Genomic DNA, 23,429 nt, shown 5'->3' on the forward strand with positions numbered 1-23,429 from the left:
TCAAACTAAGTCATTTGATGTCAACCATACAAGACATATGCACCAAATACGTGCCAAAAAGAAAGACCAGCAAACATGCCAATAGTTTCCTAGAGACAGGAAAATCCTTATGAGACACAGAACAAAGGTCTCAAACCAGTTAAATAGAGAACTGGAGGATAGGAAAAGGGCTAAATTAAAACTAACACTGTTAGAAATAGAAAACATGATCAAACTCTCCCATGAAAAGGAGAGAGCAGTAGAAAGCATAAAAACAAACCCCAAGGCTTTCTATAGATTTGCAAAAGAGACTGCTATGGCTCACTGACTGCAGATCCCACAGGGATAAGTGAAGTGCTCAGTGCACAATTCAAGAGTGTCTTCGCTTCTGCTTAACTCTCTCTGAGAGATTCAGAAATATGATATTTCATATTTTGGTAACCAGTGAATAAATTTCACTCTGATTATATATGTTTGCCAGGGCTAGACAGACTTCTTCAACCAGCTGGTCAAGCTACTTCAGTCTCGTCGTGCTACTTCGGATTGCTTCTACCTAATTTAATGAGTTGTTTCTGTCCTTTTTGTTGCTGTTTAATGTGATTTTTGTTGCTGTTTAATGTGATTTTTGTCGAATTTCAACTGTTGTTCCTGTCGATTTGCGCCCTGCGGGGCAAAAATTTTCTCTTTTGCTGCTCTCTTTTAGAGAGATAGCAAACTACTATTGTGTGAAAGAAAAATTTTATTTCAATATGGATAACGAAATGGCATTTTTATTGTGTGACGAGGACTTCCCTCTTTTACAAGAAGAAATTATTTTTGACTAGCAGAAATACCCGGCTTTGCCCGGGTTAAAGAGAATAATGAAATCTAAAAACGCCGTCTAGACTACGCAACCCTCAACTGTTAGTAGCTACGATACCATATTTCTACATTAATAACTCTCCAATCCATGCCAGCATGGAACATAGACATTAAGTGGAATGCCAGTCTCTCATCTAGGAGGGACTTGAAATCAATGTTACCAACTGGGGACTATGTGTGTCGTAGTGATAATAAAAAGACCCAAAGGAGGTCTGCAACAAAATAATTTTACTTAACACTTTGCAAGTGAATCAGTGGAGGCAAAGATGCGTCTCATTTACTTGACAATTTATGCACCACATTGCAGAAATCACAATGAAAGTATATCTGAAAGGGTAGTCTTACACTGTTGTACCGTTGAATTACAAATAATGCTCATCTGTTATGTTCGGGTTAAAATTTCATCAACATCAAAAATTTAATTTAATTGACTAGGAAGGAGGAGTCAGAACTCCTCAGAGACAGCGATGCCGCTGGAGAAAGAGGTGCCCCGTCTAATTTATACGTCCTGCCAGCGCTGGTGTGTATGAAAAGTAACACAGATGACGAAATATGTCACATGACTACCTGCATATAAATACACAGAAAACAACTTTAAATCAGTCCGTGTTATGCCGCCACCAAAGAAACGTCCTAAAGAGAAAAAAACATCAGAACTGCACGTCCCAGGCCACGATTTCTTAGGACCAGGAACAGACCTAGAAAAAAGACGCTACCAAGTACCAAGAAACGAATTAGATGCCATAGCAAAAACACATGACTTACATTACGAGGATCCTACGAAGGACACCTGGGAATCAGACAAGCAATTCATCGGCAACGCTGTCAAGACCGGACCACTTGGAGTCCTCGCAGCCGGAGCAATTAGTCTTAAACATTATTGTGGACTTGATCAAAAATTCAGAGGCAACAGCGGGAATAGTGATAGCGTTACTCATTCTCAGTACGTTGTCGATCTTAAGAAAATGGCTGAAGCATCTACAAGCAACGAGGGCGCAGCAGGCGCAGCAACAGGCTGGGCAGGAAACCAAGTCAGAGGAGCAACGATCCCAGAGGCAACCGGCAATTTCAGCGGAGATGTGTGCTTCAAACGACGATTCAGACATGGAGTTAAAACAACTCAAATGAATCAAGCAACAGTAAACTTCACTAAATTTCAAGGCAGTGAAAAAGGTTACCATGATGTCGGACACAGCGCGTACGGCATTGTAAATGCAGAAGACTACATCATACCATACTGGCTAACATCATGGGTCAATCCCATTCAGTTTGAACAGACAATCAAAACCGCAACATCATATCGCATTAAATCTGTTGGTTTCGAAATCTCTGACGTCATAGGTGGCGAATGGACATCAAGAAATAACGAGGAGGTATTCCTACCAAGCCCCCTGCCTTACTTCGAAATATGGGTTGACAACGGCACATACGTAGGACACGGCAACCTGAAAACAATTACCAAAGTTCCGAACATGGGATTCTCATTGATACAACCAGAACAGTTCATGAATATGGAACTACCGAAATACAAATTCGCATATTGCGCACCGACAGCTTACGTCAATCAATTAAGCGAATGCGGAATCAGCGCAGACACACAGTCATGCACATCAAAAATCATTAGATTCCACGACTGGAGAGAAATGCCGAACGTCCAAAAAGTAAGACAAGGAGATGTTTACAGCCACAAATGGGATAACCCATCACAACTTCGAGTACCACTAACGAATACAAGCCTTAACGACACATACACAAGGCATGGCTGCATCTTAAACTACGGGAGCTCTGTCAACGATGAAACACAACTCGGATTCAACTACACATGGGATGGATGTCTTGACGTCACCACAGCACCTGAACTTGGAGTAGAAGGCAAAGAAAACCACGAAAGCTTCGGTGAAACTAGAAAACGAAAGAGACCACACAAAAAAGAAGACCTAAACTACACAGAAATTTCTGACATAAACTACGACCACCAACAACCAATTCAAAAAGAGGACGGAACAAGAGGAATCAGCAGCGGCAGCATGGTTACAGCCAATAGAACGCTCATTAACAAAGTACTATACACTTCCGAAGACCCGCCTCAACTTGTTTACATAAACGTACCAGCAGCATCTAGACCCAATGGAACAGCAGCTCAGCTATACTTCACTTTCGATGTGACGTATTTCCTAGAAATTGAATGCTACTTCGAGGCTATGCACCACCCACAGAAAGTATCAACAATATGCACACAAGTAGCACAACAGTCCACCTACAAAGACTTCAACTACGACCTGTTTTTAGCCACGCCCCCTGGTAGGCACTTGAATTACATACCGCCGAAAGGGAAACGGCATGGTAGAACAACATTTATAGATAAGGACGCAAGCGGAAATAAAGTTCTGAAACATCTGTCAGGACACTTTGTGAACCGTTAAAACAAGCGACAGTGATTATAAATCGCTGGGCGGGAAATAACACGATAAATAGAAACAATTCGACAACCAACGACACAATGCAGCCAGCGATGGAGCCTTCAACATCGGCAGACGTGTACGCTAGCAAACAATCGTTCGACAACTTCATCAAAGAATCGAGCCTCCTACCATATACTTGGGTATATAGGTGGAATGACGACAATGAATTTACATGGGATGAATCTCCCACAATACGAAAAGCCATGGAGACCATCAAATACACGCAGTCACCACAGGCACAGTACTTTATGAATATTATTTCAAAACATCCATCTATTGTCGTCTACCATAAAGAGGCTATGAGTACAATTAAACACTGTCACGACAAGAAACACTTTCACGTCATATCTTTTCATAAGGAACATCCGTCTAATCAACACAGCTTTCAAATGCTTAAAAATATATTGAGGAATAACATCGCCAAACCATACGACATGGCAGCCATGAAAGTATTTACACCATATGGATTTTGCAAATATTTAACACAAGACGATTCATTGAGATGGGTAGTATGTGCTAACAACATAAACTCAGAACAACAAACAGCTTTACTTCAAAAGCTAACGGATAAAAACTACGATAATACTGATGACGACATATCCGAAGCAGAATCTATTAACAGAACCAAAACAGTCAGAGGCGATAAATATAACTTTATCAAAAAGATGATGAGGCAGTGTAACAGCACAGACCTAGGAGATATAATACACTACTGTAATAACTCCCCTAAACTGTCTCACAGAACAACATGGTCCAACATTTACAGGAACACGGCTAACATTCAAACGATAATATCAGCAGCAGCTACTGAAACAAATATCGAAACTCTCAGCACACCCATATGGCAGCAAATTAACGACAAGAAAACACTTTTCATGAATAATATGAACAATTACCATGATATACAGACATCATTAAACATATACGAAGAATGGTTAAAACACCATAACATCGACCCACAATCATTCGGACAACAAACGTTTGACATTTGCCATAAAATTAATCCAAAAGTTAACGGATTACACATCACAGGCGTCAGCAACTCCGGAAAAAGCTACATTCTTAGATCAATTCGCAACGGTTTAATGAACTGCGGAAGAATGCGATGTCAAGCCAGTGACAATTTCACATTCGGATCATGTATAGACAAAACTCTTATCTATACCGACGAGATGTGGTTCACCACCAACAACATTGAGGAAGCTAAGTGCATTTTAGAAGGAACTCAAACTTATATTAACATTAAGCACCAAAACGAACGTATTCTCAAAAGAACACCATCAATATCAACAAGTAACACACCGCCATGGAGAGTAGTAATGCAAGACGAGGACGCCCTGAAAAACAGGCTATACTTGTTCGAAACAAGAGCGCCTATGCCCCAACTTAAAGAATGGGGAAGAGTGGAATTGAACCCACTGATGTGGATAACTATATGGAAAGATTTCATAAAAAAATACGTCACAAACACATACAACAAAACATTCGTTTCTGAAAATCCACCAAAAACATCTACATTATACATGGGAGTTATGGCCGTTATACATAGAATATAATTTCCAAATTTCATAAAGATCCGTTCAGTACTTTTGACGTAGTTTTGGATAAGAAAACAAATGACTAATGTGTGGGTTTGTGTGCATGTGTTTGTGTGTGATGGGTGTATATATGTATAGATATCTGTATGCATGTATATATATGTACATATTACATGTACATCTATATATATATACATCTACACATGTGTATACATATACATGTATGCATATAGATCTATATCTATGCATATACGTGTACATATACATCTCTTTCTCTCTCTCTGAAAGTATCGAAATGTGATTGTTTCAGTGGAATAACGTGTACATATACATCTATATGTATACATCTCTCTCTCTCTCTCTCTCTCTCTCTCTCTCCCTCTCCCTCTCTCTCTCTCTGAAAGTATCTGTCATTACAGTATCAAAATGTGATTGTTTCAGTTAGCAGGATAGTTTCATTTTTAAAGTGAAAGTATTTGACATGAGTGTTTTTGTTTCACTTTTGACACGTAATACTTAAATAGTGGAGGAGATATGTTGCTGTGGGCTCGAACTCTGGAAGAAGTTAAAATTTTTTTTGACTAAAACGCAACTGGAACCCTAAGTAAGGCATGTGTAAAATTTGAATGAAATTGGTTGCGTAGTTCTCGAGTTTTAGGGATTCACACAGACAGACAGACAGACAGACATTCTCATTTTTATATATATAGATAATATGCATGTATTTCAAGTAAACCCCGAAGTAACCGAGGAAACGAGAAAGGTCAGTAGCTTTTCATCCGCCGTAGGCGGGCAATTTGAAGTAATGGAAGTGATACCCGAACAGTGGTACAAATATAGACACCTGATAAAGAAAACTGACGATGTAACAAGGTTAATACCGCCAAAGGAAACTATCCAAGAATTGGCGGTAAGAACCGTTATTTACAAAGTATACAACTGCAAGGAAAGGCGCGTCATGATGATGAAAATGGATGCAATAGAAAAGTGTCTTGCCCCTGTGTGGGAAAAAATAAAATATGTTGGTAGAGGGCCTCGAAATGCTACAGTAGAGGCCCAATTCGAATCGGCTGAAGTAGCGAAAGAAGTATCGACACAAACGATGAAAACTGAAGAGGTAATGCTCTTACCTACATACCTTGGCCGGAGAACTGCGAAAATCACAATAGAAGATATTCCATCCGGGTATGACGTAAACTGGTTAGTACAAGCGTTAATTTACGACGTGGAGGATCAGGTGGATGTACTTACAATGAGAAGAAGGAACGCACTCAATTGGAAGGGGCAGGCGCTTGAGCTTGTAGTTCTAGCGTCAAACGATACCCTCTAGACCAGACCAGACAGGATTTTTATAGGGGAGGGTCTCAGTGCAAGGGTGTCGGTGGAGGGACGGAGGCCCAGATGTTTTAAATGTGGTGAAAAGGGCCACGTGCGTTCCAAATGTGTGAAAATAAAAAAACCTAACCAAAAAAAAAGAAGTCCCTCCCCAAAGGGAGAAAGAAATACCGGAGAAAACAGAACCTAAAAAAGATGTCAAACAAGGTAAATCGAAAATGCCGGAAGTCATAATAGAAAAAGGAAAAAGTGAGGAAGAAGCGGAGTTTAAAGTTGTTAAAAATAAAAGGAAAAAACCTATTGGCCCAGACTCCCCTCCCCCTACAAGAAAAAAAAGAAAAAATGCAAAACACACAAAAAATAATACCCTCGTCCACTCTCAAATTGAAACCCGCTCCTAAACCCCCGCAAGAAAGAATTGTGTCGTACACCATCAAAAATGAAGTGTTACATGGATTAATAACAAAAAAACTATACGGTAATGGGACCTATTGAAGGTAAACCGCCGCACATATGGTTGGCGAGGATAAGTGCAGAACACTTCGAACAATTTAAACAGAGATATTCTGACAATATTTTCGATGTGAGTCAGCATATAGTAAAAGAAAAGATTATTTTAAAACCAACGGCTACACCAGTCATAGAAGATACCGGAGGAGGGGACGGTGGAAGTCGTGAAACCCCTCCTGCAAAGGTAAAGTAAATATTTTTTCATGGAAGTTAAGATAGGGTGTATAAATGTACGTGGCCTGAGGTCCAAATGGAGGCAGACATACCTCCTAGACGACCTCAGGTCGTGAAAGATAGATATATGCGTTGTGACTGAGTCCAAGCTGAACGGCCCAAGAAACGAATTAGATGCCATAGCAAAAACACATGACTTACATCGGCAACGCTGTCAAGACCGGACCACTTGGAGTCCTCGCAGCCGGAGCAATTAGTCTTAAACATTATTGTGGACTTGATCAAAAATTCAGAGGCAACAGCGGGAATAGTGATAGCGTTACTCATTCTCAGTACGTTGTCGATCTTAAGAAAATGGCTGAAGCATCTACAAGCAACGAGGGCGCAGCAGGCGCAGCAACAGGCTGCCTCTGGGATCGTTGCTCCTCTGAATGATTACGAGAAATTTATTTCTCCGAGTCAAGGAAGGAGTGGGGACGTTGTGGTACTGTTCAAAAAAAGCTTGGATGTACAGGTAAGTGCAGTCTTTCTAGATCCAGAAGGTAGGCTGGTCGTTCTGGATGTGACACACGAGAGTAAGCAGTCTTTCAGGTTGGTAGCTGTCTATACTCCGCTAGAGAATAGACAAACGGTTTTCTTTCGAGACTTGGAAAATTTCCTAGCGACGTCGAAAACTTTAGTTTTAACAGGAAAATTCAACACTATTCTCAACGCGCAAGTGGATAGTGGTGGCTCAATCAATAGAAGGGAAAGCCCTGGCCTAAAAAGGCTACTAGCAAGCTATAAACTAGTAGACCGCTATAGACTGGATGAACCGCTCGTTCCACAGTGGACGTGGTCTAATAACGACGGTTCACAGAGGTCTTACTTAGGGTGATTATAAAAGACAGTGATAGGGATATAGTTAGTTGTCCACAATTTCACTGTACTTCTTACACGGATCACAAATTTGTGACATGTACGATACAGTTAGCTAAGTGTCATAGACAGGGACCCGGGTACTGGAAGATGAACAAGTCTATTTTGACTAGTAAAGTCTTCCGTGCTCGGGTGAAGGAATTAGTGCAGAGGGCATTATGCGGAGCCATTGTTAATAACAGATGGTGGTGCGGCCTCAAAAGAGCCATACGTTTAGAGTCTCTTAGATTTAGTAAAGAGCTAAGTTTAGAGAGAGCAAGAGTAGAAGGGCATCTAACTAAGGAATTAGAGGAGGCCATAGTATCAGGCTCTGCATCCAGAGTGTTGGCGGCGAGGTCGGTATTATTCCGTCACTTCCAAGCCAAACACAAAGGTAGTAGAGTCAGGGCTAAGTTACGCGCGGTAGGCAGAGAAGGTATTAATGTTGCCAGATGGGCCTGTCATGTGGAGAGTCGGAGAGGCAGAAATGCTTCTGTGCAGTCTTTAATTGACGAACAGGGGCGCCGGATCAAAGGACAGGAGGAGATGCAGAAAGCCTTTCATCAGCATTTCGCATGGCTGTTTGGGACAAACGAGACGTTGGACCATGGGGAGCCCTTAAGGGATTTCCTGGCTGACGGACCGCGACTCTCAGCAAGTGAGGCGGGGCGTTGTGAAGGGCTGATCACAGCTGCGGAGGTCAAAGAGGTGCTGGCAGAGAGCGCGCGGGACAGGTCGCCGGGACTGGATGGTCTGCCCTACGAGTTTTATAGTAGTATGCCGGACTTGTTCGGACACTTGCTGGCTGGCGTGTACACGAACTGGCAATTGAATGGGAGAATTCCCTGCTCTGTGAGTCGGGGAGTGGTAACGCTGGTCAGAAAAGACCCGAGCAAGGGGGACCATATTAGTAATTTCAGGCCCATAACTCTACTAAATGTAGAGTCAAAGATTTTGGCCAAGGTGCTAGCAAACAGGTTGACGGCTGTCGCGGATAAGCTTGTTGGGAGGGCGCAAACATGTGCCGTTCCTGGCCGGTCGATCCAGGACAATCTTCATCTCTTACGCTACACCTTAGACAGGGTTGGTAAAGTTTCCAGTAAAGGTGGGGCATTGGTCCATTTAGACCAAAGTAAGGCCTTTGATAGGGTTGACCATCAGTACCTGGCGGCAGTCCTTGAGGCGGCTGGGCTAGGCCCGGATTTCCGCGGTTGAATCAAGGCCATTTATGGTGGCATCAAAGCCACGGTTCAGGTGAACGGTTACCTGTCGGAGCCGTTTGAGATCAGGCGTTCAGTTCGTCAAGGGTGCCCCCTGTCTCCACTTCTGTATGTTCCGTCTCTCGAGCCATTGCTGCGGAAGTTGGAGAAGTTGGGAAGCACCACTAATGAAATCGGATGTGGTAAAGGTGTTTCGGCGTATGCGGATGACGTCACCATCACCGTATCCAAGATGACTCAGCTACCTCGCATAGCAGAGGCAATCAGAAGATACGAGATGGTGGCAGGGGCAAAAGTTAACATGGACAAGTCTGTAGGTTTGCGGCTCAGCACCTGGAGCAGCAAGCCGATAACGTCCAGTGTTGTGGGACACTGGACGGATGGCCGTGTTAAGTTGCTCAGAGTTTGGTTTGGTCCAGACTCCCAGACGGAGAAAAATTGGAGCGAGGTGACGAACAGGGTAGAAGCGCTATCCCGGACTTGGTCTGGAAGGGCGGAAGTGGTGCAGACGTTTATTGCGTCAGTTATCACCTACCGCCTCACCGTCGTCCCCTGCCCCGATTTGTGGCTAAACAAGTTGGTTCGGATTCTCTTCCGCTTTTTGTGGAGGAGAAAGCCACATGTGAGGCGCTCTGTGTGCTGTCAGGAACCATTAAAGGGTGGCCTAGGGATGCCATGGTTGTTGATGTGCAAATATGCACTGAGACTAAGGCATCTCTGGTCTTACCTGGATGGTGGTCAGGTGTGGAATTCGCTTGCCGAGGAATTCTTTCCACGACCAGCCTCTCTGGAGGGATTTAAACCCGGTTTAATTAAAAGACAGAAATCAACTGAATGGCAAAAGGAATGCCGGCAGGCACTCGTGCTAATCCACAAGGCGGGTAAGGCCGGCAGCGGGAATACCACCTCTGCATTTTACAAAGGGTTGGTAGAGTTTAAAACTGACGACGTGCTAGGAGAGACACTGGGGCTCGATGAGAACCAGCTATCCAACCTGTTTCGGAACACTTTCAGGGCGGGGTATTTGGATAATTACCAAAGATCCCTGAATTGGCAGTGTTTCAGGAATGCTTTACGTGTCCACGAGAAATTGTCCAGGCACGGGATATCAGTGCCACCCGAATGTCCAAGATGCGGGCAGGAGAAGGAAACTATCCTGCACGCTTTTGTTCAGTGCACCCATCTTTCGGAGATGACAATTTACGTCGAACACGTGCTGTCGCACCCAGGAAGAGTACAGCTATCGGCTGAGTCTGTGATTAAGAATGCACCGCCCACCGGACTACCTAAGGAAGGTGAGGCTTGTTCTCTATGTACAGTCACAGTTATGAAAGAGTGTGCATGGAGAACTCGAATGCAAGGTATGAAGACAGGAACCTTCGTCTACGGCCCTGGAATGCTATACTATTTCAGGTACCACCTGAAAAGCAAGATAGGGCTGGAGAGAAGACACCTGTCTAGAAGAGTATATGAGGAAAGATGGAAGGAAGTAGGAAGGAAGTTGGGAATGAGTGGCCCTACTTAAACTTTCCTGATAAAAATACAAAGGTATAGACTGGTGTACCCTGGAATTAAGTGTAAATCATTGGAAATATTCCAAGTTTTTTAGAAATTTTAAATATATATTTTTAACGTATATTTTCTTAAAAAAGCTAAAAGAAAAATGACTCACTAAATGACAATTTTTAAATGTTTGTAGTGTCCTGTATTGTCCCATCTATGTAAGATATTTTTATTATCGTAATAAAGAGAATTAGTCATGCTACTTCAGGCTGATGACGAGCAAAGACTCAGAAACATGTCCCTGAATGCTGACTGGGCTGGGTGGGGGAGTTTGTCTCCACCTCGCAAACATAAGGACACAGTAATTGTGCCAAGGCCGACAGGAAGCGGTCCAGCTTCCTAGGGCTAAACAGCAGTAGTATATTCCTTTATTGGGATTGTCACATTGAGTTGACAATATACAACAACTTTATCGCATCTCTACTGCTTAACTCTCTCTGAGAGATTCAGAAATATGATATTTCATATTTTGGTAACCAGTGAATAAATTTCACTCTGATTATATATGTTTGCCAGGGCTAGACAGACTTCTTCAACCAGCTAGTCCTTTTTTCCTTGTGCTAGAGGGAATATTTTGATTTTTTAATCGAAATTTTTGTTGCTGCTGCGGTGTGAGTTCGATTCCGTTTGTTTCTTCCGTGTATTATAACTGTATTTTATTAACTGTTTGTATACAGCTATTTTCGCCTTACGGGGCGAAAAGTTGCCTGTAAATTTTTTTGTTTTTTTTCTTGTCTTTGTGACAAGTATGGCTACCATATTGCTAGCTGCCATGGAGGGAGAACGTGTTTCAAAGGAAAAACAAAGTTTCTCGCAGGCCGTTGGAGGAAATTCCATCGAGATGAAAATGTCTAAGGAAAGTTTATACGCATTTTGAAAATATATTCAAAAGGTGGATGGTGAAACAAAACTGATTCCACCACCCGAGACAGTCAACGCAATAAAAGAGAAAATTGTGGTCTACAAAGTGTATAATATAAAGGAAAAAAAAATTGCAGAGGCCCGTAACGAACTTGTAGAGTTGTGTTTGGCACCATTTTGTTAAAAAATTTGCCACGTCAACCGCGGTGTAAGAAGTGCAACTATTGAAGTTCACTTTGACTCGGCTGAAGTGGCGAAAGAAGTGTCTACAGAAACGTTGAAAACTGAAATAATTATGCTGCTGCCCACTTACATGGGAAAACGAACAGCACGTGTGACAGTGGAGGATATACCATTTGGATATGACGTAATGTGGGCGGCAGCAGCCGTAATTTTCGATGTGGAGGAAAATATCGAGATTCTGAGCACGATTCTGGTTGGCGAGGTCAGTCGCTTGAGATTGTAGTCCAAGCGGAAAACAATACCTTCGAAAATTTGCCCGACAGGGTGTCTGTGGGGGAGGGGCATATCATTCGCGTGTCAGTGGAGGGACGTCGACCCAGATGTTTTAAATGTGAACAGAAGGGTCACGTTCGCTCGACTTACACAAAAAAACAAAACACTGTTAAAGCGAGTGACACCCCTCCTACGAAAGTGGTCGAGGAAAGCAAAGAAACAACAGTCACTGTTGCAGTGGAAAGTAAGAAGACGGAAGGAAATAAAAAACAAGAACAAGAAAATGTGAGGACGACTGAGAAAATGGTTACAGAGGTGGAAAGCGAACCAACACAAACAGGATTTAAAACAGTTACTAACAAAAGGAAGAAGCAACACATACCAGACTCCCCTCCCCAAACACACAAAAAAAAATCAGCATCATCAACAAGCAGACAGACAGAGGAAAAAAAAACTTCCCACTCCTATCCCGCTGGTACAACGCTCATAGGGCAGAATTTCAAGACCCCCCCCTCACCCTGCATTGAAAGGTTTTAAAAAAACAGACAGGATAGTAGTTATAAATATGAAGAATGAGAAGGTGGTAAAATACACCAAGGCCCACCCACGCATAAAGTTCTTCAAAAGCGGCACGGAGGACGATCAATACCGCTACGCGAAGGTCGGCGAAGAGGACTATAGAGAAAGACTCTTTCAAGACCATGTCACAAATAAATTAATAATAGACGTCTCCAACGACGTCAAGGAAGGCAAATTAATTGTCAGCCTGGCAGCCACCCCAACCCAGAGCCCGGTGGCAACTCCGAGAAAGGGCCCAGTAGAAGCGGAAGGAGTAGGGGAGGTTGGCAAACAAAAAGTGCCATGCTCCCTCTCACAACCATAAGTGCTTATTTTTACCTTTATTTTTTCCGATGATTAAGTTGGGTAGTTTAAATGTGCGTGGAATGAGGTCGAAATGGAAACAAGCTTGTTTTCTGGACGACCTCATTTCACATAAAATAGATGTGGCTGTGATCACCGAGTCCAAGATGAACGGACCTGAAGCGTTCTCGCCCCTCCTCAATGGTTAGGAGAAATTTATTTCTCCGAGCCGGAGGGGAGGTGCAGGCGTGGTAGTCCTTATCAAGAAAAACTTGGAGTTACAGATACGTACTGTCTTTCTGGACCCAGAAGGTTGGCTGGTCGTCCTAGATGTGACACATGAAAGTAAGCAGTCCTTCAGGTTGGTGGCTGCCTATGCTCCTAACGGACAGGGGCAGTCGGAATTTTTTCGGAACCTGGAGTACTTTTTATTGACGTCTAAAACCATAGTTTTGCTAGGGGACTTCAACACTATTCTTGATGCGCGCGTCGATAGTGTAGGCTCCACCGATAGGAAAGGGAATCCTTGCCTCAAGGGTCTACTAGAAAGTTTTAATCTAGTGGACCGCTACCGACAGGATGAGATGAGCGTTCCACAGTGGACGTGGAGTAATAACGACTGCTCACTCAGATCGTACATAGACAGAATTTTTGTTAAGGAAAGAGATAAGCATAGCTTTAGCTGTCCACATTTTTTTATTGTGCCTTACTCGGATCATAAACTTGTGACGTGTGAGGTGCATATAGATAAGTGCCATAGACAGGAACCCGGGTATTGGAAAATGAACAAGTCTATTTTGACTTGTGTAGCTTTCCGTACCCGGATTAAGGAGTTAGTGCAGAGGGCATTATGTGGCACCATCATTAATAATAGATGGTGGCACGCCCTCAAGAGAGCCATCCGTCTTGAGTCCATTAGATTTAGCAATCAGCTAAGTTTAGATAGGTCTAGAATAGAGGGTGACTTAGTCAAGAGTCTAGATGAGGCAATGGAAGCTGGCTCCGCATCCAAAGTGATGGTGGCGAGAACGGTCTTGTACTGTCACCTCAATGCCAAACACGAAGGGTGCCGAGTCAGAGCTAAGTTACGCGCTGGGAAACGAGAAGGTATCAACATAGCCAGATAGGCTCGTCGTGTGGAGAGTCAGAAGAGCAAGAAGTCCTGCATTGAGTCTTTAACTGACGAGCAGGGACGCAGGGTCTATGGACAGGAGGAGATGCAAAAGGTCTTTCACCTGCATTTCGCTCGGGTGTTCTGGGAGAGCGGTCCGCTTGAGCGCGGGGAGCCCTTAAGGGACTTCCTAGCTGGCGGGCCTCGACTCTCGGCACGTGAGGCGGAATGCTGTGAGGGCCCGATCACTCCCGCGGAAGTAAGAGGGGTGCTGGCCGAGTGCGCTGGGGAAAAGTCTCCGGGACTGGATGGTCTGCCCTACGAGTTTTATCGTTTCATGCCGGACTTGCTTGGGGATGTACTGTCAAGCGTCTATGCAAACTGGCAGCAGAATGGGAGAATTCCCAGTTCTGTAAGCCGGGGAGTTGTGACGCTGATCCAGAAGGACCCAAGCAAGGGGGATAGCATTAGTAATTACAGGCCCATAACTCTACTAAACGTAGACAAGGCACTTAAAAATTGTTCAGGACACTTTGTAAACAATTAAGTAGACAGCGCTTGCCTGTCACTTGCTAATCACTTCCCAGGCCCTAAACACTATAAATACACACAGGCAACAGCGACAGCCAGCAGTCAGCAGCCATGGACACACCAGTCAACAACTTCAACATGAGCGAGAACGACGACAAAAATACATTCGACCAAGCAGTGAAGTCGGAAGAGTTGAAACCATACACGTGGGTGTACAGACTCAGAGATGAGAACGAGATAACTTGGGATGAGACGATCACCATCAGCGCAGCGGTAGACACCTTCACACACAACTACACGCCGCAGACGAATTATTTCATGATCATTCTATCGAAACATCCCAACATAACGATATATCACAAGCGTTCCATTTCGGCGATAAAACATTGCTACGACAGACCACACTTTCACGTAATATCATGGCATAAAGACCATCCGACTACCCTACATAGCTTTTCACAACTTAAAAATTTGTTAAAAAACGACCTCGAAAAACCGTACATCATGGCAGCTATGAAGCTATTCACACCGTATGGATTCGCAAACTACCTAAACAAAGACAGCTCCATCAGATGGGTAGTATCTGCTGACAACATCAAAACACTCGGACAAAAGATGATGTATGAAAAGCTCACATGCAAATCATTGAATACAACAACAAATTACTCACAGGAATCAGACGAAGACAAGCAACTCATTAACAACAAGACTGTAAGAGGATCTAAATATGATTTTATTAAGAAAATCATGCAAAAATGCTGCAGCACAGACCTCGGCGACATCATTAAGTTCTGCAAAGGAACACAAAAACAAAAATACAAACAACAATGGGACAACATCTACAGAAACACACCTAATATTTCAACATTAATACAATCCGCCGCAACTGATACCAACATAGAAGCACTTTCTATGCCGATCTGGGAACAGATTAGGCAAAAAAAAGACTATTTTCAATCAAATGCAAACAATTACCATAATATCCAAACATCGTTAGACATTTACGAAGAATGGCTAACACACCACAATATTGACGCTGATAATTTCTCCAAACACACATTCGAGGTTTGTCATAAGATAAACCCGAAAGTTAACGGGCTGCACATAACCGGAGTTTCCAATTCTGGTAAGAGCTATATACTACGTTCGATAAGAAACGGATTGATCAACTGTTGACGAATGCGATGTCAGGCATCGGACAACTTTACATTTGGGTCCTGCGTCGACAAAACAATCATTTATACTGACGAAATGTGGTTTACAACCAATAACGTAGAGGAAGCAAAATGCATCCTCGAGGGTACAGATACATACGTTAATGTAAAGCACAACCCGGAGCGCATTCTAAAAAGAACACCTTCACTGTCTACATCAAATCAAGACCCCTGGCGAGTTGTAATACAAGAAGAAGATGCGATCAAAAACAGACTTTGCATTTACAACACAAACAAAGCTATGGACAACCTAAAAGACTGGGGGAAAGTAGAACTGAACCCGCTTATGTGGCTCACAATATGGAAGCCATATATTGACAAGTTTGTAGAAAACAGCTACAGTAAGCTGTACATACAGACAGTAAAACCAAAAGCATCAACGAAATACCAAATGCAAACGACAGACCACTTTTCACCAGAGAGAAAAAAGAAATTCAGTGCAATTAAAAGAAAACTGATTGAAGCCATCGAAACATCACCAAATTATGAACCAGCAAAAAGACAATGCCAATACGATCCAGACCAACAAGCACAAGCATGCATTTACCATGGACGTATAACTCCGTCGTCCTGTAACTTCGGCAGAGGAGCAGCAGACGAAGACGACCAACAACCAATAACTGAAGACTGGAGTCCATTACCGATGATAGACGAAGACATATGACTACAAAATACATTCACATTTATAAGACAAAGAGAAATCACTGCACTCAACGGTCAGAGAATTTTAAAATACACAAGAGACATTTTCTTCCAACGCATATGGGAACATATGAACACTGATTTTTTTCCTTGATATTTACTTTTAATAATTCCCTTGAATTCGCGTGTGCGCGTTCAAACTTTTAAACTATCGCTGTCGCTGGAACAGGTCGTGTGTGTGCGCAACACGAACTCTAACTTACACCCACCCTCCTCCTTCTGTTGCTACTATTGCTATTTTATATTCTTATATGAATTAATAAACTATGTTTATGAACTTATATTATGTATTATTATTATTATAACTGGACCATATTCACTCCTTCCTTCTAAGTAGGTTTTATTCCTACTTAAGATCTCAATGTCCAGCTTCTTGAGTAATTTTAGAGGAGATACAAAAAAAGCCTTTCCCAGTAGCTGAGCAGTTGCAAAGAGACAATCTTCTTTGTGAATCTCCTCTGGATTGCTTCAAGATCTGCTGTTAATTTCTGACTGGTGGGTGACCACATCTGTGAGCAGTAATCCAGGCGGCTGAGGACGAATGTCCTCCAGAGGATTATCATGGTTTCCTTATCTCTGGTTCTGAATGTTCTCAGAATCCATCCAGCCAATCGTCTGCACTTTGTTGCCATTCTGGTAATGTGCACTTGGAAAGAGGTATCATCACTCATATCGATACCCAGGTCTCTCACTGATTTAGGCTCTGGGATTGAAATTCCCTGTGGACCAGTGTACTCTAAGTTTCATATTCAGTTTTGGACGTTGGTAGCGCAGGGCTTGGAATTATTCAGCATTAAACTGCATATTATTGTCCTCAGCCCATCTGTAAACTCAGTCCAATTCCTGCTGCAGGTGTGCAACATCACTGGAGATCTGTATTTTGTGCGAGACTTTTGTATCGTTTGCGTAGCTTGCCAGAGTGGCTATTCAGGCACTTGAAGGCATATTTGAGAGAGCGACTATAAAAAGCAATGGTCTCAAGACCATACATACATATATATATATATATATATATAAACACATAGACATATACACATAAATATGCATACATATATATACATATGCATAAACATATATATACACATGTATATAGATATACATGTATACACATATATATATGTATATGTATATATATATGTATATATATATATATATGTATATATATGTATACATATACATATATATATATATATATTTGTATATATGTGTGTATATATATATATATATATGTATATATGTGTTTTTTTTGTTTGTTTTTTTTTCTTGTAATTGATTAAAACACTAATTTGATTTTACACAGCTTTAGTCTGCCCTCTATTATTTATCTTGTTTCTCTCCATGAAATTCAATTGAATTCAGTTTTTGTCTTAAATTCATACTTATTCATTTTCTAAGCTTCCTAAATTCATGCTACGTATATATTCTATTCACCTAGATTTCATTGCTCTTTTAAAAATTACGATTCATGCATTGTTGTCTCTCAAATATTTAAAATCTACGATTAAGAACCCTATCTCCTCGCTGAAGACAATTGGAGATTTCTGCGGGACAACCTGTTGAAAGCCACCGACCAGATTTGTGGGTGGTGTAAGGTCCCCTCCCGACCCAGAGTAACGTGGTGGTGGAACAAGGAGGTAGACAGGGCTATTAGACAAAAGAAACAGGCTTGGAAGGACTGGAAGAATGGTGGTAGCAGGGAATTGTACCAATGTGCCAGAAGGGAGGCTAGGCGACAGGTTTATTTAGCCAGAGGGGAAGCAGATAAGAAAAGATTTGCCAATGTTCTGCCCCTGTGACCTCATCAGTGGTCCTTTGCTTTCTTCATTCTTGTGTGTGTCCCACCTTGCTAACTATCAGCCATTTTGTATTTTGTATTCCTATTGCATGTCTACGCATGCGCATCCCTCAATGTGTGTCTATGTTTTGTAAGTGCATGTGTGTGTATGGGGAGTGCCTGTATTATCTATATCCTGTTAATACATGTTCGTTTATTTTTGTTTTTATTTATTTATTTGTTCATGTGTTTATACCTACTTTTTTATTTGGAATTTAATTTAATTTTGTTAACGTATGTAGTATTTAATTCCATTTGTTTATCTATGTATTGTATTGTATTATATTTTGGTCATATTGTTATTGCTTTATGGGGAATTTATTGTCATATGTTGTGGTTTGTTAGGGGTGTGTGTTAGTGTTCCATTCCAGTTTCCTATTCAGGCTAGGTTTATCTTCGATTATGTGTGTAGCTTCTGTAATTTGTCTAAGTGCTGCGTCTCTGCTATGTGTGGATAAGATTTTAATTTCTATGTTGTTGAGTGAGCCTCCGTGTTCTTGCTCAGCGTGCTGGTACAGAATTGATGAGCTCTTCCCTTCCTTAAGTTCACTCCAATGTTTATTTGCCCGCTCCCTTATGCTCTGTGCTGTTTCACCTACATACATCGTTGTCTTGTTACTGCATCGTCCCTCTGTACATCTTATACTATAGACCACATTTCTGGTTTTACAGTTTGTTTGTGGGCTAAATCTACATACAGTACAGTTCCTATCAGTGTAGGGGGTTCTACTAAAAGGGTATGTTCTACTGATAAGGGATTTGATAGGGTTACCTGGCCTTTCAACAACCTTAATTCTTAGCTTAAGTTTGTCTAGGGCCTTTCTAAAGTGGTACGCCAGTTCGCCTCTAGGGGTGGTGTCGACGAACATGATGCTCTGGTATTTGTGGCTATCATACCATGAGTTGGCCTTCCCTATTTTCTTCTTAATCCTTTCTATGGTGTTCCATGATTTGCTCCTATAGAGTGGGCAAATCCCATTCCTATCGTTGCGTTTGATTGTTTCAAACTCCTTCATAGCTCCTTTGTATACCCTGATCCTTTCTTTATGGCTGTAACCTGAGAACTGCATGCAGTGGACGAAATGTTGTATATGTCTCTTTAATTCTGTAGGGTCGCACATGCAGGAGACATTTCGCATTACTCTGACGAGGTCTGCCATCAATATGTTGAATTTGGCATTGTCCGCAATAGCCGAGTTCCGGTGGATCAGGTATTTGGAGGCCATAGGTTTTGTATAGTGTGAATGAAGGATTCTGGTTTTATTGTTCTTAGTTTCTAGGCAGAGTTCAGTATCTAATACAGGTAATCTATGGTTAGGGTGTTTAGTAGGGTAGTCTATCGTAACCTTAATACTCTGGTGCATGGAGTAAGCTATTTGCTGGATGCTCTCCATAGTCTTAGTTTCTATTTCTATTTCAGGGGTACTCTCTTGTGGGAGTGTCTTTACCACTAAGTTGATATCATCGACATCGAGAGTACACATTCACGAGTATGGAGTTCTGTGTCAGGCGTTCCTTAAGCCTTCTGTCCCACCATACCATGAAGAGATTGGCCACATCACCGGCGATACTAACACCGATGGCTGCCCCCTCATCCTGGGCATATAATTTGTTGTTAAACTTAAATGTGTGGCCTTTTAGGGTAACCTTTATACTAGCTCCTAGTGCATGTGCGATCATTTTCTTTACCTGATGAATATTAGCGGGGGTCCGTATGGCTCTGGTCCATCCACTCCATCTCTCTATAGGGGTCTTCCTAGCCATAGAGGTAATTGTGGGTAGTCTACCTCTTAAACGTCTACTAGGGCAGAAATCTCTAAGGTCGTGTTTATCTAGATATACATAGTGATATGTCAATCTAAGTAGGAGGCCCAGTTCTTCTTGTGTTGACATTGCGGAACTCCACTTCACTCTCGTTGATCATCTCCACACACTTTTCCACCGCAAAATCCACATCGGTAGATGGGTATAGTGATACCACATCCATGCTACCCACTATACACACTGTCAGGTCGCAGGTGTTGTTACAGTCGTTGATCCTGCTGAGGAGATTTTCCGTGCTGTCACAAACATCAGGTGACATCTGGATTATGGGGTGTATGATCATTGAGAGGAAGTAGGAAATCCTGTAGTTGCTAGCGACATCCGCTCCACAGACTAGTCTTGTTGGTGGTCCCACTACAGGATCAGTAGTTACTTTGTGGTCCTTACGAAGCCCATACAACGTCGGGATATCGTTGTTCCAGGCTTGGAAATTGTTGGCTGTGCGTTTCTGGGGTCCAAGAACAATTGTCGACATCATCATGTGAACGTTGAGGACCTTTTCTTTCTCCTCATGCGCCTGTAAAGTTGTTACTTTCATATTGGCGATGTGAGGTTGCATTGCCTGGATATAATTCGGCAAGCTGTCTATTGACATCTTGCCGGACTTATCTGTGGGAAGGCATATCATTTCTCCGTTCCTCGTGCGCTGCATGAGCTTGTGTAGGTCACATGCGGGTATATTCCCAAGTTGTTGGGCCTCTGTCTTATTCTGTCTCTGTCTCTTAGTGTATAATTCTAAAATCTGCCTAAGTCTTGTCCTAGCTATAGTGAATTGTGCTTCCATGTGGTCATGAGTATGTTTAGGGATGCAGACTCTTTTGTTGAAGGGTAATGTTGTCGGGTATATCCGGCTCATATTATATATATATATATATATATATATATATATATATAAATAGATATATATAAATAAATATGTATATATGGGGGTATGCATGGGTTGTCAGGTGTGTGGGAGGTATGTGTGAATGGGGGTATATATGGATTATATGTACATTGGTGTGTGTGTATGTATATGTATGCATGTGTGTTTGCATGTGTGTGTGTGTGTGTATGTGCGTTTGTGTGTGTGGACGGATCTGAGCGTGTAAGTGCATACGTGTGTTGTGTGTGTGGGGGTATGTGTGCGTTCATGTGTGTGTACAGGTGTGTGTATTTTTTGTGTGTGTGGGTATGTGTACGTGTAGGAAGAGATGAAATAAATTGTAATAATTGAAATAAAATAGTGAATAATTGAAATAAGGTAAAGTGGATAAGGCGTAAGAGGGATTAATATAAAAAAAAAGGAAAATAAAAAAATGAAAAAAAGTGACTAAAAAGCGAAAAAAATGAAGAAAAGTGCTGCTTCGCCTTAGAGGAGACAGTCATAAGGAGGAGGGGGCTGTGTTGAGTCCGAAGGGGAAAGATGTTCTTAGGTTAAAAATATAGCGCTGTTCCAGGTGGAGTTGCGAGGGAGTAGATCCGTGGTGCAGAGCGAGGCCAAAAACAGAGATGTTAGAGGGGGAGTGGTTGGCCAAGTGGAAATGACGAGAGACGGGGAAGTCCAAACCTCGCCGAACATCCTTTAGGTGTTCGGTGAAACGGTCAGCCAGCAGGTGGCCTGTCTGACCCACGTATAGTTTGTTACATAGGTCGCATCTGATGCAGTAAATTAGGTTGGAGGAGGTGCAGGAGAAACTGTGTGGAATGTGAAGAGTGTGTTGGTTAGACCCTGTGACAGAGATAGCGTTGGTGATGAAGGGGCAGGTGTGACAGTGGGATCTGGAGCAAGGGAAGGAGCCTGGTGGGGGTAGGGGGAGAGGAGAAGGTACTATGGACCAGTAGATCGCATAGGTTATGGGCGCATTTAAAGGGCAGGGTGGGTTAGGGAAAATGGGGTGGGTGGTGGAATTGAGCTGGAGGTCACGGAAGGCCCATAGGATCCTCCAACAAAGGGGTAGGGTGACAGGGTGGAAACAGAGTTGGAAGGGGTGCAGTTAGGGGATTGGTGTGGCGGAGGAGAGAGTGCGGTGGTGCGGTCGATTCGACGAGCGCGGGCGAGGCGGATTGGACAAGGTGGAAGGGGTATCCTCGATGAATGAACAGACGGGCAAGGTACTGGGACTCGAAATCCTGGTCCAGGCTGCACAAGCGTCGGAGGCAGAGGAACTGGGAGTAGGGGATGGCCCGTTTGGTGTGGAAAGGATGGGAGAAGTTGAGGTAGAGGTGGGAGTCACTGGGTTTGAAGAAGGCGGAGGCAGTGAGAGTTGGAGGGGAGGTTGATGGAAAGAGAGATGTCGAGGAAGTTAACAGAGGTGTCAGAGATGGTAGAAGTAAATTCAAGAGCAGGGTGGAAGTTGGAGAGGAAGGAGATGAAAAGGCAGAGCTGTTCGTGGGAGAGGGAGGTGGCTCCTATATAGTCATCTAGGTAGCGACCGTATAGTTCTGGGGTCGGATCAGAGAATTGGGAGGCCTCAATGTAACCAACAAATAGGTTGGCATAACTGGGGCCCATTCTCGTTCCCATTGTGACACCAGATTCGGTTGGTAGTTCTCTCCGGCGAACGTGAAGCAGTTGAGGGTGAGGACAAGTTCTGCCAGATGAAGCAGGGTGGGGGTGCAAGGTGTGGGGTCAGGGCGGCGGTCGAGTTAGTATTGGAGGGCTGAGAGACCATCGTTGTGGGATTTGATGTCCAAGGTGAAGAGGAGGTGTGAGGGGCCGGGAGGGAAAGAAAACGGATTGAAGAGGTGAAGGGTGTGGTTAGTGTCGTGTATGTGGGATAGGAGGGCAGCAACTAAAGGGGACGGGATATGGTCGAGGTATTTGGAAATGAGTTCGGTGGGGCAATTACAAGCAGAGACAATAGGGCGGCCAGAGTTGTTAGGTTTGTGGATTTTGGGAAGGAAATAGATGGTGGAGGTGCGGGGTGTGCGGACGATGAGGTTGGTGGCAGTGGAGGGAAGAGCAGAGGAGATGAGGTCATGGATGGTGGAGGACACATGCCGTTGGTAGGAGGGGGTGGGGTTGGAGAGGAGGAGGCAGTACAAGAGGGGATTATGAAGCTGGCCGAGCGCTTCCTCTCTGTAAAGGTCTGCATTCCACACCACCACTGCTCCACCTTTGTCCGCCGGCTTGATGACGATGTCGTCGCGGAGGTTGCGGAGGGCAACCGATTCGGCACGAGCGAGGTTGGCCCGGAGGGATCTTTTTTTAAAATCAAATCACTCGACCAACGCCTTACAGTCGTCCACGAACAAGTCTAGGCTACTGAATTGGCCTGGAGGCGGCGTCCAGTTGGATGGACGGCGACCCAGGTCTGAGAAGTAATCTCAATTGTCGGGACACTGTGTGGACATGTGGAAAAACACACACAGTTTGATGCGGCACAGGAACTGGCTGACATCGGTGCGAGTCCTAAATTCGTCACAGTGGGGCATGAGAGAAGTGAAGCAGAGACCCCTACTGAGGAGTGAATGCTCGGCAGCGGACAGGGGGAGATTGGGTGGTATAGTCACA

The 23,429-nt window shown here is 43.2% G+C and overlaps 2 protein-coding genes across 2 annotated transcripts; both read left to right on the top strand.

Moving 5' to 3' along the window:
• The first annotated feature begins 3,369 nt into the window (after nt 1-3,369).
• LOC149134156 (uncharacterized) lies at nt 3,370-4,954 on the top strand. The gene has a single exon (XM_089356912.1). The coding sequence runs from the start codon at nt 3,506-3,508 to the stop codon at nt 4,856-4,858; it is 1,353 nt and encodes a 450-aa protein (XP_089213038.1). The 5' UTR covers nt 3,370-3,505; the 3' UTR covers nt 4,859-4,954.
• Nucleotides 4,955-13,799: 8,845 nt separating this feature from the next.
• LOC149134157 (uncharacterized) lies at nt 13,800-16,237 on the top strand. The gene is given in 1 exon segment (XM_089358194.1): nt 13,800-16,237. A coding segment is annotated over 1 exon segment (1,767 nt). The 5' UTR covers nt 13,800-14,470.
• Nucleotides 16,238-23,429: the final 7,192 nt, after the last annotated feature.

This window comes from Octopus bimaculoides, chromosome 9 (assembly GCF_046866305.1).
Source record: "Octopus bimaculoides isolate indiv1 chromosome 9, ASM4686630v1, whole genome shotgun sequence".
Classification (NCBI taxonomy): Eukaryota; Metazoa; Mollusca; class Cephalopoda; order Octopoda; family Octopodidae; genus Octopus; species Octopus bimaculoides.

What these genes read in the sequence shown, in the direction of transcription:
- LOC149134156 (XM_089356912.1), top strand. Translation starts at nt 3,506, where the DNA reads ATGGAGACCATCAAATACACGCAGTCACCACAGGCACAGTACTTTATG.